General features: G+C 34.9%; 2 protein-coding genes across 2 annotated transcripts in view; one reads left to right on the plus strand and one right to left on the minus strand.

Annotated features, from left to right (window-relative positions):
• Nucleotides 1–12,898, minus strand: part of GTF2F2 (general transcription factor IIF subunit 2) — a 153,588-nt gene that overhangs the window by 73,485 nt on the left and 67,205 nt on the right. The gene's annotated exons all lie outside the window — the stretch shown is intronic.
• KCTD4 (potassium channel tetramerization domain containing 4) lies at nt 3,592–5,633 on the plus strand. The gene has a single exon (XM_032294732.1). It carries the CDS (start codon nt 3,944–3,946, stop codon nt 4,721–4,723), a length of 780 nt encoding a protein of 259 aa, XP_032150623.1. The 5' UTR covers nt 3,592–3,943; the 3' UTR covers nt 4,724–5,633.

The following is a 12,898-nucleotide window of genomic DNA, read 5'->3' on the forward strand; positions in this document are numbered from 1 at the left end:
ATGGGAATATCTCTGACATATAAATGGAGGAAGTGTATATACTACAATGATACTCTGCATCAATCATGGGATGACAAAGACGTCATTTCCCAAAAGGAGTTGGTAGAAAAGATGGGAATTCCTGCTACTGGCCTGGAATGAGTTCTGCTTTATGCAGATGGTAGGGCATTAGCATTATCTCATAGCGGAAGGTTCTGCCAGAATTTAGTTAGGCATTGGACCCCATTAATTATAGGATATACTCATACCAAGGACCAGTTTTAATTCTCAAAGTTAGTTGTATATGATTAAAGATGTCTAAGACAGAGGTGATCAAGCTCTAATAAAGAGTTAAGGTACTGAGTAGGAAACAGGACCCCAATCTTTCAAAAATTTTTTAAATTTTTGCCTGTAAAGGCAGAGCTAATTTTTGACATGTGTGGTTTAAACCCTTCTGTTGAAACCACTGAGTAATTCCAGTTTGTATCTGCAATGAGGCAGAGAAACGCAGTCCCATGATCCAGGGATGTCTCCCTTTGTACAGGTACTGAAACACCATTTTTAAAAGTTTTAGGGCTGTGGAGACCTTACTGATACCACCTCAGTCAAGCAACACCCACTCCCCACCCCCTAGTAAGTAAATATAAATTTAGAACAGACTAAAAAGTGGTAATCTGGCTTTCTCCTAAGGGGCCTGTATACCACCACAGGCAGAAAAGATCAATGAACTCCTGTAATTTCCATGAATTGCAGTCATCATGATTTACTGGAGGTAACATTGAGTAAGATGGATACAGTGGGGCCTACTGGATGACACTTTTTTTTGAAACAGGGTCTTACTGTGTTGCCCAGGCTGGAGGGCAGCGGGGCTATCTGGACTCATTGCAATCTCCACCTCCCAGGCTCAGCAATTCTCCTGCCTCAGCCTCCCAAGTAGCTGGCACTACAGGCATACACCAATGTACCCAGCTAATTGTTTTTTAAATTTTTGGTAGACAAGGGGTTTCCCTATGTCGGCCAGGCTGGTCTCAAACTCCTGGCCTCCAGTAACCTGCCTGCCTTAGCCTCCCAAAATGGTGGGATTATAGTCGTGAGCCAACATGCCCGGCCTCCATTTTTCTTTCTTAAGTCTGCAAATTGTGGCAAAGAGGACACAAAAGTCCTATAGATTTGTATTAGCCAGGCACTAAGACAAGGCTTCAGTTACACTACTATTACCAGGCCATGGTGGCAAAGAAATCATACATGTCAATTTTAGAAAAGCCAAGAACACCAGAGTGAAGTCTAGAGTGAGAAAAAGCAATCAAGGAGAAGAGGCAAAAGATGGAATGGTTCAGGGTCTGTTCAGATAAGCCTGCAGAAACAAGGAGCACTCATCAGTGGTTTTGAATAGCTGGCAGCAGAAACCAGACATATCGAGTAGGAAACAGCACCCCAACCTTTCAAAATTTTTTATCTTTCTGCCTGCAAAGGCAGACAAAATCCTCCTTTGAGTTAGGAAGTGTAAGTTGGCCTTGGAGTGATGACTGAAGAGGTCAGCAGTCCCACTTCCAGCAGTCCTGCCTCACTCTTGCCCTCTCATCACCCCATGGAAGCCCATCCTCCAAAAGCAGTAGTATTGGGTTTTCCCCATGACGACATCTATAGACAGGCCAAATAGAGTGTAAGGAAGTAGACCCAGAGTACATAGTATCCATCCACGTCACTTGATTTAAACAAGCAAGAACTTGCTAGCACAGTCTCCATCACTATACTACAGTTATATTGCACTAATTCTGGTATCCTATAAAGTTCAAAAAAAGAGAACTATACCTGTAAATGAAATTGTTATGCCTTTTTGATTTTGCTATTATATGATGCTACTCATGTGCAGTGACTATCTGTAATGATAATATAAGAAGAATTCCATGAATATACTTCCAAAGTTGTATCCCTTTTCCCTCAAAATCTATTCAGTATTTCTTAAAAAGCTGTATTGACAGAAATGATAATCTAAAAAAGCAAAATCAAGACATACATGAGATTGTCAGAATATAAGAGTAGTAGGTCTTAAGTGCTGAAGGACTAAAAGAAAGTTTTAGTCAAAACGTTGGCTTTTCTGTCAAGTCCTAGATAAAACACTAAAATTTCTCTGGAATGCAATTTTATCTTTGGTAAAATGAGGAAGTTGAATTTCATAGTCTCTAAGCAAACACACAGTTCTAAAAGCACGATGCCTTGGTCTTCTAGTTTGATTTCAATGAACTTTTGATAATCTCAATAATACATAAATGTTAACATCAAGATCACTTTAAGAATATAATTTTTTATATCTGAAAATCTCATATTGTTTAAAGAAAATAAAAACTATGCATTTTAGAAGAATCTCTTCTAATACTTCTATGTCAACATACAGTTAAATAATTTAAAATACTTTTAATGCAAGAGAAATATAAACTAAAGTCTAACTTTTAACAGCATGGCCCAGCACAGCAGCTTGTGCCTGTAATTTCAGTGCTTTGGGAAGCTGAGGTGGGCAGATCCCCTGAATCCAGCAGTTTGAGACCAGTCTGGGCAACGTGACAAAAATCTGTCTCTACAAAAAATACAAAAAAACAAAAACAAAAAACAATGTAGTTCCTCAGAATAATTTAGCAGACAGGCCAAATGATAGTACTGAGGACAATGTTCACATTTCCTACCACTGAGCCTTTAAATGGTAGAAATGAAAGCTCAGAACCCTAAATTGCTTTGGAAGGGAAGTTACAGGGGATAGAGGAAAAAGACATGGGGAGTAAAGGGTGACATCACTCACACTGCTCCAGCTCCCAAGTTGAAAAACAAGATTAGGCTTCGGTGGTTTCTTTTGCCCACTGTGAAACAAACAAACAGGAACAAACTAACTTACCCATGACACTATTTTCTAACAGGTATTCTGAATCTACACTGTTCTCCGATCTTCCTATAGCATATGTGCACATGCATATACACAGTTATAGTATTTTCTACACTTGCCCTAGTCTCTGTTCAGCACAAAAGCAGGCTTCAAGTGAAACAAGTTCATGCATTTTCCACAGAAAATCTTAACCAAAAAAAGTAAGTGATTACTGTAAAGCCTATTTGATTTTTTTTTTTTTTTTTTTTTTTTCACTTTTAGGGTAAAAATAAATAATAAAAAAATTTTCTTAACAAGTTTATGCATTTTCCACAGAAAAATCTTAACCAAAAAAAGTAAGTGATTACTGTAAAGCCTATTTGATTCTTTTTTTTTTTTTTTACTTTTAGGGTAAAAATAAATAATAAAAAAATTTTCTTAACATCCTTTAACAAAGATCTCCAAATCAGAATCACATGCAAATCCAATTGAATTCAAGTGCAGTGTCACAAGTAGCATGTTAAGTATTCTTATTTGTGTCTCAAAAATGACTATACCGTTGTGAAATGTGTGACTTTTTCCAGGAAAGAAAATTCTATACACCTAAAATTTTCATCTTACGTTTCCTACTCATATTTATTTTAAAAAGATGACACTAAATCAACATACATTATTTTCTTAAAGATGACAATATTATTCAATATTAAGCCTGCCTGATTAAAAAATAACTTAGGCATTTACAAATGGTTAAAAATTCACATTTGGCTGAAGACGATCCACATTTGGATCTATTTAACTGATGAGGAAATTCAATTTACTCTGAGTAACTCTTATTATTCAAAGGATAGACATGAAAATCCTTTCAAAACAAATCCCTTCCCTGATACAGTTAAATGCAAATTCTCTTTTCCGTCTTACTCCAGAAAGCTCCTGCATACATAGGCTGATACGCCACCTACTGCAAAACTGAGCTGACAGCGCAGGCGATGCTGCCAGCATTTCCATTCCATCACCAGGCTGGGGCTGAATAAAGGCGTGCTTGTGTGATAGTGTTTCTTTTTAAAAAATCTCAGAGCCAAGAAGAACAAGCTGAAATAGTATCTTCAAAAAATGGAGCGTAAAATAAACAGAAGAGAAAAAGAAAAGGAGTATGAAGGGAAACACAACAGCCTGGAAAATGCTGATCAAGGAAAGAACTGCAAATCCACACTGATGACCCTCAACGTTGGTGGATATTTATACATTACTCAAAAACAAACACTGACCAAATACCCAGATACTTTCCTTGAAGGTATAGTAAATGGAAAAATCCTCTGCCCGTTTGATGCTGATGGTCATTATTTCATAGACAGGGATGGGCTTCTATTCAGGCATGTCCTAAACTTCCTACGAAATGGAGAACTTCTGTTGCCCGAAGGGTTTCGAGAAAATCAACTTCTTGCACAAGAAGCAGAATTCTTTCAGCTCAAGGGACTGGCAGAGGAAGTGAAATCCAGGTGGGAGAAAGAGCAGCTAACACCCAGAGAGACTACTTTCTTGGAAATAACAGATAACCACGATCGTTCACAAGGACTGAGAATCTTCTGTAATGCTCCTGATTTCATCTCAAAAATAAAGTCTCGCATTGTTCTGGTGTCCAAAAGCAGGCTGGATGGATTTCCAGAGGAGTTTTCAATATCGTCGAATATCATCCAATTTAAATACTTCATAAAGTCTGAAAATGGCACTCGACTTGTACTAAAGGAAGACAACACCTTTGTCTGTACCTTGGAAACTCTTAAGTTTGAGGCTATCATGATGGCTTTAAAGTGTGGTTTTAGACTGCTGACCAGCCTGGATTGTTCCAAAGGGTCAATTGTTCACAGCGATGCACTTCATTTTATCAAGTAATTACCTGTGTCACGAACAAAGGCAACAAGCATGCAGCCAGCAAGCTTCGGAAAACTACAGCATCAAAGGCATCCCAAATAACGTGCCCAGCTAGCTCTGTACTACAGAGCCCTGCTACTAATCAATTACTGTGAGCTAACGGTATGTAAATTCTATCGCTAAAGATGTCCTTCCTCTGGGGTGTTCCTGCTGATCAGACTCTTTCACCTAAAATAAAAACAGTAACCTTCTATATACTGTAAATAAAGACTGAATGCTTTTGCTATTTGTTTATTTGTCCCTAAGCTGTCTTTCAATCAGAATGTCTTGGGTATTTGCACAAAAAACAAAGCATGTACATCATCGATTGTTTATTTAAGGAAATGGTAATAAAATATTTTAAGGGGCTATTAAGATTTAAAATCCTTTCTACTATGGCAAAAATCTACAAAGAAACTGAGCTGGTAAAATTAACCACCTGGAGCAAAACAGATGTGCAGATCTAACTAAAACAGAGCTGTAGTGAAACAAAATGAGATTGTAAGAAGGCATTAAAGTTACTGATTTGATTTTTCATAGCAGGGACCAAAAGCTTACATTCACAGTTCCTGTGTTTCATACTAGAATTATAGCTGGATTGATGTTTTGCTGAAAATTCCTAGAAAACTGCTTGATGACAATAAAAAGTAAATAAAAGCACTGCTACCTTCTTTGATTGTATTAATGATTATAATAAAAAGTTACAACTCACTTTAAAAGCAAACAGTACCACTTGATGATTTTGCACAAAATTATGCATTGATGTAGTCAACGGTGGTCTTGGAAGTGACAAAAACAAATTCAATTCTTTGCAGGCTAAGTTCCCACAAAGCATGGATAACTTAGTTTCACAGGGTATGTGTTATTAGAATAATAAAGGAGTTCATTTTCACAATCACCCTAAGTATCTATTTTTCAAGCTCAAAAATATTCAATGAACATCACTAAACATTATTCTTATGAAAGAATTTTGATTGTTTTCAATGCCTTTTTGGATGCTAAATCTCAGACTCAATGAGTTAACATTACTTCATACCAAACAAAAAAATTATTTTTAAAAATTAAGTTTTATGTATGGCTGTTTCAATGAAGTAATCTACAAACTTAACTTTAAATGAGTGCATTTTCCCCCTGCAAAGGACAACTAAATCATTTCACTTGTTTTTTGACTTCTAAGAACAAATTATATTTAAATTTGCTCCTTTAAAATTAAACCATTAGATCTGGTAACTAAATCTTAATTTTAATAAGTCTCAGGAAGATATCTGAAAATCTTGACTGAGGTTACGTAAATTAGCATATATGCCAAAAGTTTGATTACTCATAAAAACTTACAATAAGTAAAGCTAATATTCATTTCTAGAAATATAACTGACTTCTAGTTACAAAGTCTAATGTAATGTAAAAGTTGGCTGTATATACTAAAATAAACCTTTTAAAATCTATTCTACAAAAAATTCCTTCAAAAAAATCACATTTAAAAACCAAATTCCACATCAGCTACACAATATTTTTATGTATACTAAGAAAAACGGATTTCTCCTAAAACATTTTTTACATACTTTAAAACAGCTTAATCAAGACTGAGCAAAACTATAAAAACAAGAATTGTAAAGTTTATTTTAATAGCCACTATAATTGAACTGTTTATATGCCTCTCCAACTTATGAGTTGACTTTTCTTTGGCATTTGGACTTTGGTAATGAAAAAAAGGTAGTGATTTAATGTCAGAGCAAGATTTTCTCTAACAAGATTCATTACAGAGAATAAAAATAACGCTGACATATCCTTTTACAGGAAATATAGCTGAACAGATCTCCTTAGAACCATTACAAATAAGGTTTTTCATCAAGTCAAAAAGTAGAATTTAACTACTTTACATTATTATTGATAGAAACCATTAAAGATATCAGATTCATTTTTACGTAGCATCTTTTAGAAATTGTATCTGGACACATTTAATTCCTCCTCATACTTCTAATAAGTCACAATATTCTAAAGCAATTTGGTAATCTAAAAGGAAATCTGACTAGACTGACTATCCTTGTAACTTTTTATAAATGTACCTTTTAAAATTTCAGATTACTTGTACTTGCATTTATATATTCAAGTGTCTAAATATTGTGATCTAAGTTTACAGAAAATATCTATATTTTAATATTAGTATTTTCTAAACATATTTAGAAATACTTTCTATTCAAGAAACTCAAGAAATAATAAAAAATGTCAATTGTAAGTCAGAGTGAAGATTTCATAGTATTTTTATTAGTAGTCACTGAAGAATTTCTTTCTCAAAATTTTTCTCCTAAGGAAATATTGTTCCAAAAAACAAATCACAAAGTAACTCTTTTTCAAAAGAAAGGTAATAAAAAAGTAGGTTACTATAGTTGCCATGAGCCAAACATATATCTCTTACATTTGGAATTATCCCACGCAGTGACTCTAGCACCATCCTTAAACTGTGAAAAGCATATGGCTTTTACTGTATTTTTTAAATGTATATATGGTGGTATATAGAACAAATGAACAAATGAAAGAAATGAAAAATAATTTTCAAATTAATTCAAGGAAGATGACTACCATGCCAGACTGAAGATGATGTTACTGAATCAGCTTATTCAGTTTGTCTTTTTTTTTTTTTAAAGAAAATTACTTCAATTAGCCACGCATTGTGGCATACACCTGTAATCTCAGCTACTTGAGAGGCTGGGGCGAGAGGATCGCTTGAACCAGCAGATGGAAGATGCAGTGAGCCGAGATCGCACCACTGCACTCCAGCCTAGGTGACAGAGCAAGACTCTCCATCTCAAAAAAAAAAAAAAAAAAAAAAATTACTTATAGTTCAAATGCTACTTACTTTTAGGGTGATAATAAAAGGTAACATTTATTAAGCATTTTACTGCATGCCAGACACCATGCTATGAACATACATTCTCTCAATTAAACTTCAAACAATTCTAAGAAAGGTATTATTATTCTTTCCTTTTTATTGAGGAAGAAATGGAGACTCGGAGGGTTAAGTAACCTGCCCAGGATCACATAGCTATATACGGTTGGAACCAAGATTCGAAGCCCAGGTACACCAGTAACTGAGCCAAAACAAACTGTGTCTGATTTTGCAAGACACTTATATCCCTAACACCTAGAACATGGCAGAAAACAGGAATTCATAAGGTAGGTGTTGAATACAGTATGCCAAAATATAGGTTTGCCTCACTTGACACAATCTTCCAATGCAAGTATTCCTAAAATGTTGAGTGAAAAACTGAATTTTAGAACAGTAATATTTTGAATGTCATGTCATTTTAAAAACAGGTGAATCATCCAACTCACAACAGTAAAGAATATCACAAATTTGTCTGCTGGTGAATCTAAGATTTTCATATAGCAAGTTTGCTGAAAAATCGGCTAACTTTTTAATGACTGTATAATCCACAGAACTGACATATTAGGAGAAAAAAACACGGCACAGTGAAATACACATGGGCTCTGGAGTCAGATTTGGGTTCTAATTCCATTAACTTCCACTAACTTGCTTACATGACTATAAGCGAGATCCTTAACTTTACAAAATTTCAACATCCTCACAATAAAATAGGGATAACAATGATTATTTGATAGGCGTTTTGCAAGGTTTAAATTAAATTCTAAATTCTATGTAAAGTACCTCACCTTCACGGACTTTTGATAAAGCACTTATTATTATCTTGTTCAGTAAAAAGCATTTTTATGACATAACCATGAATAGGTCACTCCAAAATGCACATTTACATTGATTAGGCTTTCTACTTAAACATGAACAGAATGGAGAACTTTAACAAACACATGCTTAACTCTGGGATGAAATACTACAAACACAAGACTGTATTTTAAATTGCTATAGGCAAACACGGTTTTCATTCTATTCATTTAAAATACATATAATAGGTTTCTTATGTCAAAATCTACAATAACAAAATAATCATAGCAGTTGTTTTATCACCAATTTAAAATCAGACAGGGCCGGGCACAGTGGCTCACACCCATAATCCCAGCACTTTGGGAGGCCAAGGTGGGCAGATCACTTGAGGTCAGGAGTTCAAGAACAGCATGATCAACATGGTGAAACCTTGTCTCTACTAAAAATACAAAAATTAGTCGGGCATGGTGGTGCGCACCTGTAATCTGAGCTACTTGGGAGGCTGAGGCACAAGAATCACTAGAATCCAGGAGGTGGAGGTTGCAGCAAGCTGAGATCGTGCTACTACACTCCAGCCAGAGCAACAGAGCAAGACTCCATCTCAAATAAATAAAATCAGTCACGAGTAATATATGTGATAATGCTATTTTAGAGATATGCCTATCTAATAAATTATGAACATTTTAAACTGCAATGCTGTTAGTCAAGGTTAAAATTACAGCATCAAGTCAAGGTTAAAATTATAGAATCATAATTAATCACTGCTAATAAGGCAAAGATGTAATATGAAGGATCAAAACAGCATGCAACTTAGAAATCATTTGTATTTAGCTTTGAAATACGCAATGGCGTCTTCTGTGTAGACTTATCATCCTAATCATTTTGCTTAAGCTAATATGAAGATTAATTTGTTTCTAACAACAAATACGAAGGGAGTGGTGACAAAGAAAAATAGGCTAAGCAAAGAGAAATATTTAAGATGAATCTGAAAAATTTTATGCCTAAAAAAATTTATGAAGAGGTGGACTGTATTTCTACTTCTTCTCTTAAAAAAATACATAACGGTTCAATAGTTTCTAGCAAACAGAAAGCATGAACACGTATCTTATAAGTTGTTATAAATGACTATATTTAATAAAACTTTTCTAACAATGCAAAAATGTAAGTTAAGCATAGTATAATAAAATACAGAAATTCTAGTTTTATTTCAACCACTATTGTTTTTTTTAATTTTTATTTATTAGTTTTTTTCAAGATGGGGTTTCACCATGTTGGTCAGGCTGGTCTTGAATTCCTGACCTCAGATGATCTGCCCGCCTTGGCCTCCAAAGTGCTTGGATTACAGGCTTGAGCCACCACGCCCGGCCTCAACCACTATTTTAGGAAAAAATACTGAATTGGATACTAAAGAATGAGACAATTACAACATGTCCCTTTAAAATTTTTCAAATATAAATTTTAAAATACACATATTTTCATAGAGATGGAATCTCACTTTGTTGCCCAGGCTGGTCTCAAACTCCTGGGCTCAAGCAATTCTGCCTCAGCCTCCCAAAGTGCTGGGATTACAGGCACGAGTCATGGCCAACATATCCCTTTATAAATGTTTTAAAATCCTGCTCCATATCATAAAATATAAGACATTTAACCTTAAAGCATAACAGGTTTTTCCGAAACCGTAATTCCAGAATATTCAGTTACATTTAAAAGCAAGTTTTAATAGTAATTTTATTTTAAAAACCAGTTAATTTTTGAAAATTCCTTTTTAAAAACAGGCCCAACTTTTCAAGAGTAATTTTGATTATTGTCCTCTAGGATGCTTAGCACATATTTATTTATTAAAGTATAAAACTGAGGAAGTCTACTAATTCTTCATTGCAACACACTAGATTTTTGCCTCGTTAAAACAGGTATGTATTAACTATTTTTAAGGTTCTTTAAAAAATGTTGAATGATACTAATTTTGCTATCAGTGGTTGCTTGATTTGACAATCTTCTATCACTTAATGTTATTTTACAAAGAACCAGACCATTTAGCATTTACATTAGGTATCATAGCATTTGACAAATTTTTATTTATTTTTTATAACATTAAAAATAGGCTGTGCACTGTGGCTCACTCACGCCTGTAATCCCAGCACCTTGGGAGGTCGAGGTGGGTGGATCACTTGAGGTCAGGAGCTCAAAACCAGCCTGGCCAACATGGTAAAACCTCATCTCTGCTAAAAATACAAAATTGAGCTGGGCATGGTGGGTCATGCCTATAATCCCAGCTACTCAGGAGGCTGAGGCACAAGAATCATTTGAATTCAGGAAGCAGAGGTTGCAGTGAGCTGAGATAGCACCACTACACTCCAGCCTGGGCTACAGAAGGAGACTCTGTCTCAAAACAACAAGAACTACAACAACAACAACAACAAAACACATTAAAAATAAGTATCAATGCAGATACCAAAATCCTATATCCTAACAAAACTATTTTGATTTTTGCATATTCTTTTTCTATCTATGCAAAGATATTTTAAGAGAAATCCCTCTAGGAAGAAAAAAGAAAGACTGCATAGCTGGGCATGAAAATAATTACTAATAAAGGTTAGATGATAACTGGAAAGAAACACCAAACAGAAAGATCTAAAAGTCATAATTGATTTTTTAGTGCATTTTTCTTTCTTTGCAAAAAAACTATTTTTAATTGATAAAATTTGTATACATTTATGGTATACAACATGTTCTGAAATATGTATATACTGTATTATGGAATGGCTAATCAAACGAATTAACATATATATTACCTTATATACTTATTTTTGTGGTAAGAACACTTAAAAGTATTTTCTAACAATGCAAAAATGTACATTAAGCATAGTATAATAAAATACAGAAATTCTAGTTTTATTTCAACCATTATTTTAGAAAAAAATACTGAATTGGATATTAAAGAATGGGACATTCTTTATTTTTTTCTAAAATAGTGGTTGAAATAAAACTAGAATTTCTGTATTTTATTATACTATGCTTAATGTACATTTTTGTATATATAATACATTGATATTTGTATATTCACTATGTTGTACAATAGATGAAAGTCGTTAGTGATGGATTTATAAAACCACAAAACCGAAACTAAAAGGAAACACGATCGCAGGCATTTACAACATGTATAAATCTACACGTTTACAACGTGTATAGGTTTATAACATATTATAAGTCGGTGTTGTTACAACACAGCCAAAAACTAACACACTGAGATTTAGAACATAAAATCCAGCTTCCTTGAAAACTGGAAGTAGACTATATTAAAATATCATTTTTGTTCCCAGTTATATTTCCCTCTGCTCTTCTTCGTGTCTTAAGGAAAATTTGGATTATCTGGATTATCAGGCAGATTGTCCTTAATAAGAGGCAAGAAAAAGGAGCTTCAAAATACATCTCTTGCTGTTATAGAACACAGCATTGTTAGGTATATTATAAAATTCACCAGGTGACAGGTATATAGAAAACAATGGGCTAAGCGGGTGGTACACCTATAATCCAGGCACGTTCAAAGGCCAAGGCTGGAGGATCACTTGAGCCCAGGAGTTCAAGACCAGCCTAGGCAACATGGCAAAACCCATGTCACCACAAAAAATACCAAAAAAAAAAAAAAAAGTTGGGCATGGTGGCGCACACCTATAGTTATAGCTACTCAAGAGGGTAAGGTGGAAAGGTGGCTTGAGCCCAGGAGGTTGGCAGCAGTGGGCTGTAACTACGCCACTGCACTTCCTTTCTGGGCGACAGAGTGAGGCCCTGTCAAAAACAGAGAAAATAACAACTTCGTGCTTGAATAAAATATATACAAACTTGGCAGTTAACACTGAGGTGTTTAATGAAGCAAAGGGCATAAAGTAACATCTTTCCTAACTTTCCTAAGACTTGCTATTTAACTAAAGGATGTAAAAGAGAAAAGTTTAGGTACAATTTTAATTCACTCTTTTTAAAAATTAATATGCATCAAACAGTGGCTTGTTGGTTCAAGGCAGTGGAAAAGAAAAGCAAGTGAGGATTTCACAAAGGGAAAAAAGGCTGGTTACACTGGCTTACATGGTAATACCAGCACTTGGGGAGGTCGAGGTGGAAAGACTGCTTGAGCCCAAGAGTTCGAGGCTGCAGTGAGGTAGGATCATGCCACTGTACTCCAGCCTGGGTGACAGAGCAAGACCCTGTCTCACAAAAAGGGAAAAAATAAAGTTAAAAAAGAATGCACCAATCAACTCCACCAATGTTAAGAATTACTAACGAAGTAAAATGCTAAAACTTCTTCTACAGAAACTTCTTCCCCAATAAGGGAACAGCCACCCCCTATCTATCTCTTTACTGCAAAGAAATCATCTATAGTTGCTTCTATACAGAAATAAGTTTCTGGTATTACAATATTATAGAAGTCACTCCTCTGGGAAAGTATGTGAATGAGTCAAAAAGAAAGAGAGGCCCAGGCGTGG

Source organism: Sapajus apella, unplaced genomic scaffold (genome assembly GCF_009761245.1).
Source record: "Sapajus apella isolate SASKATOON/1434 unplaced genomic scaffold, GSC_monkey_1.0 scaffold32, whole genome shotgun sequence".
Classification (NCBI taxonomy): Eukaryota; Metazoa; Chordata; class Mammalia; order Primates; family Cebidae; genus Sapajus; species Sapajus apella.

Coding starts and splice junctions, on each gene's coding strand:
- KCTD4 (XM_032294732.1), top strand. CDS start 3,944: ATGGAGCGTAAAATAAACAGAAGAGAAAAAGAAAAGGAGTATGAAGGG.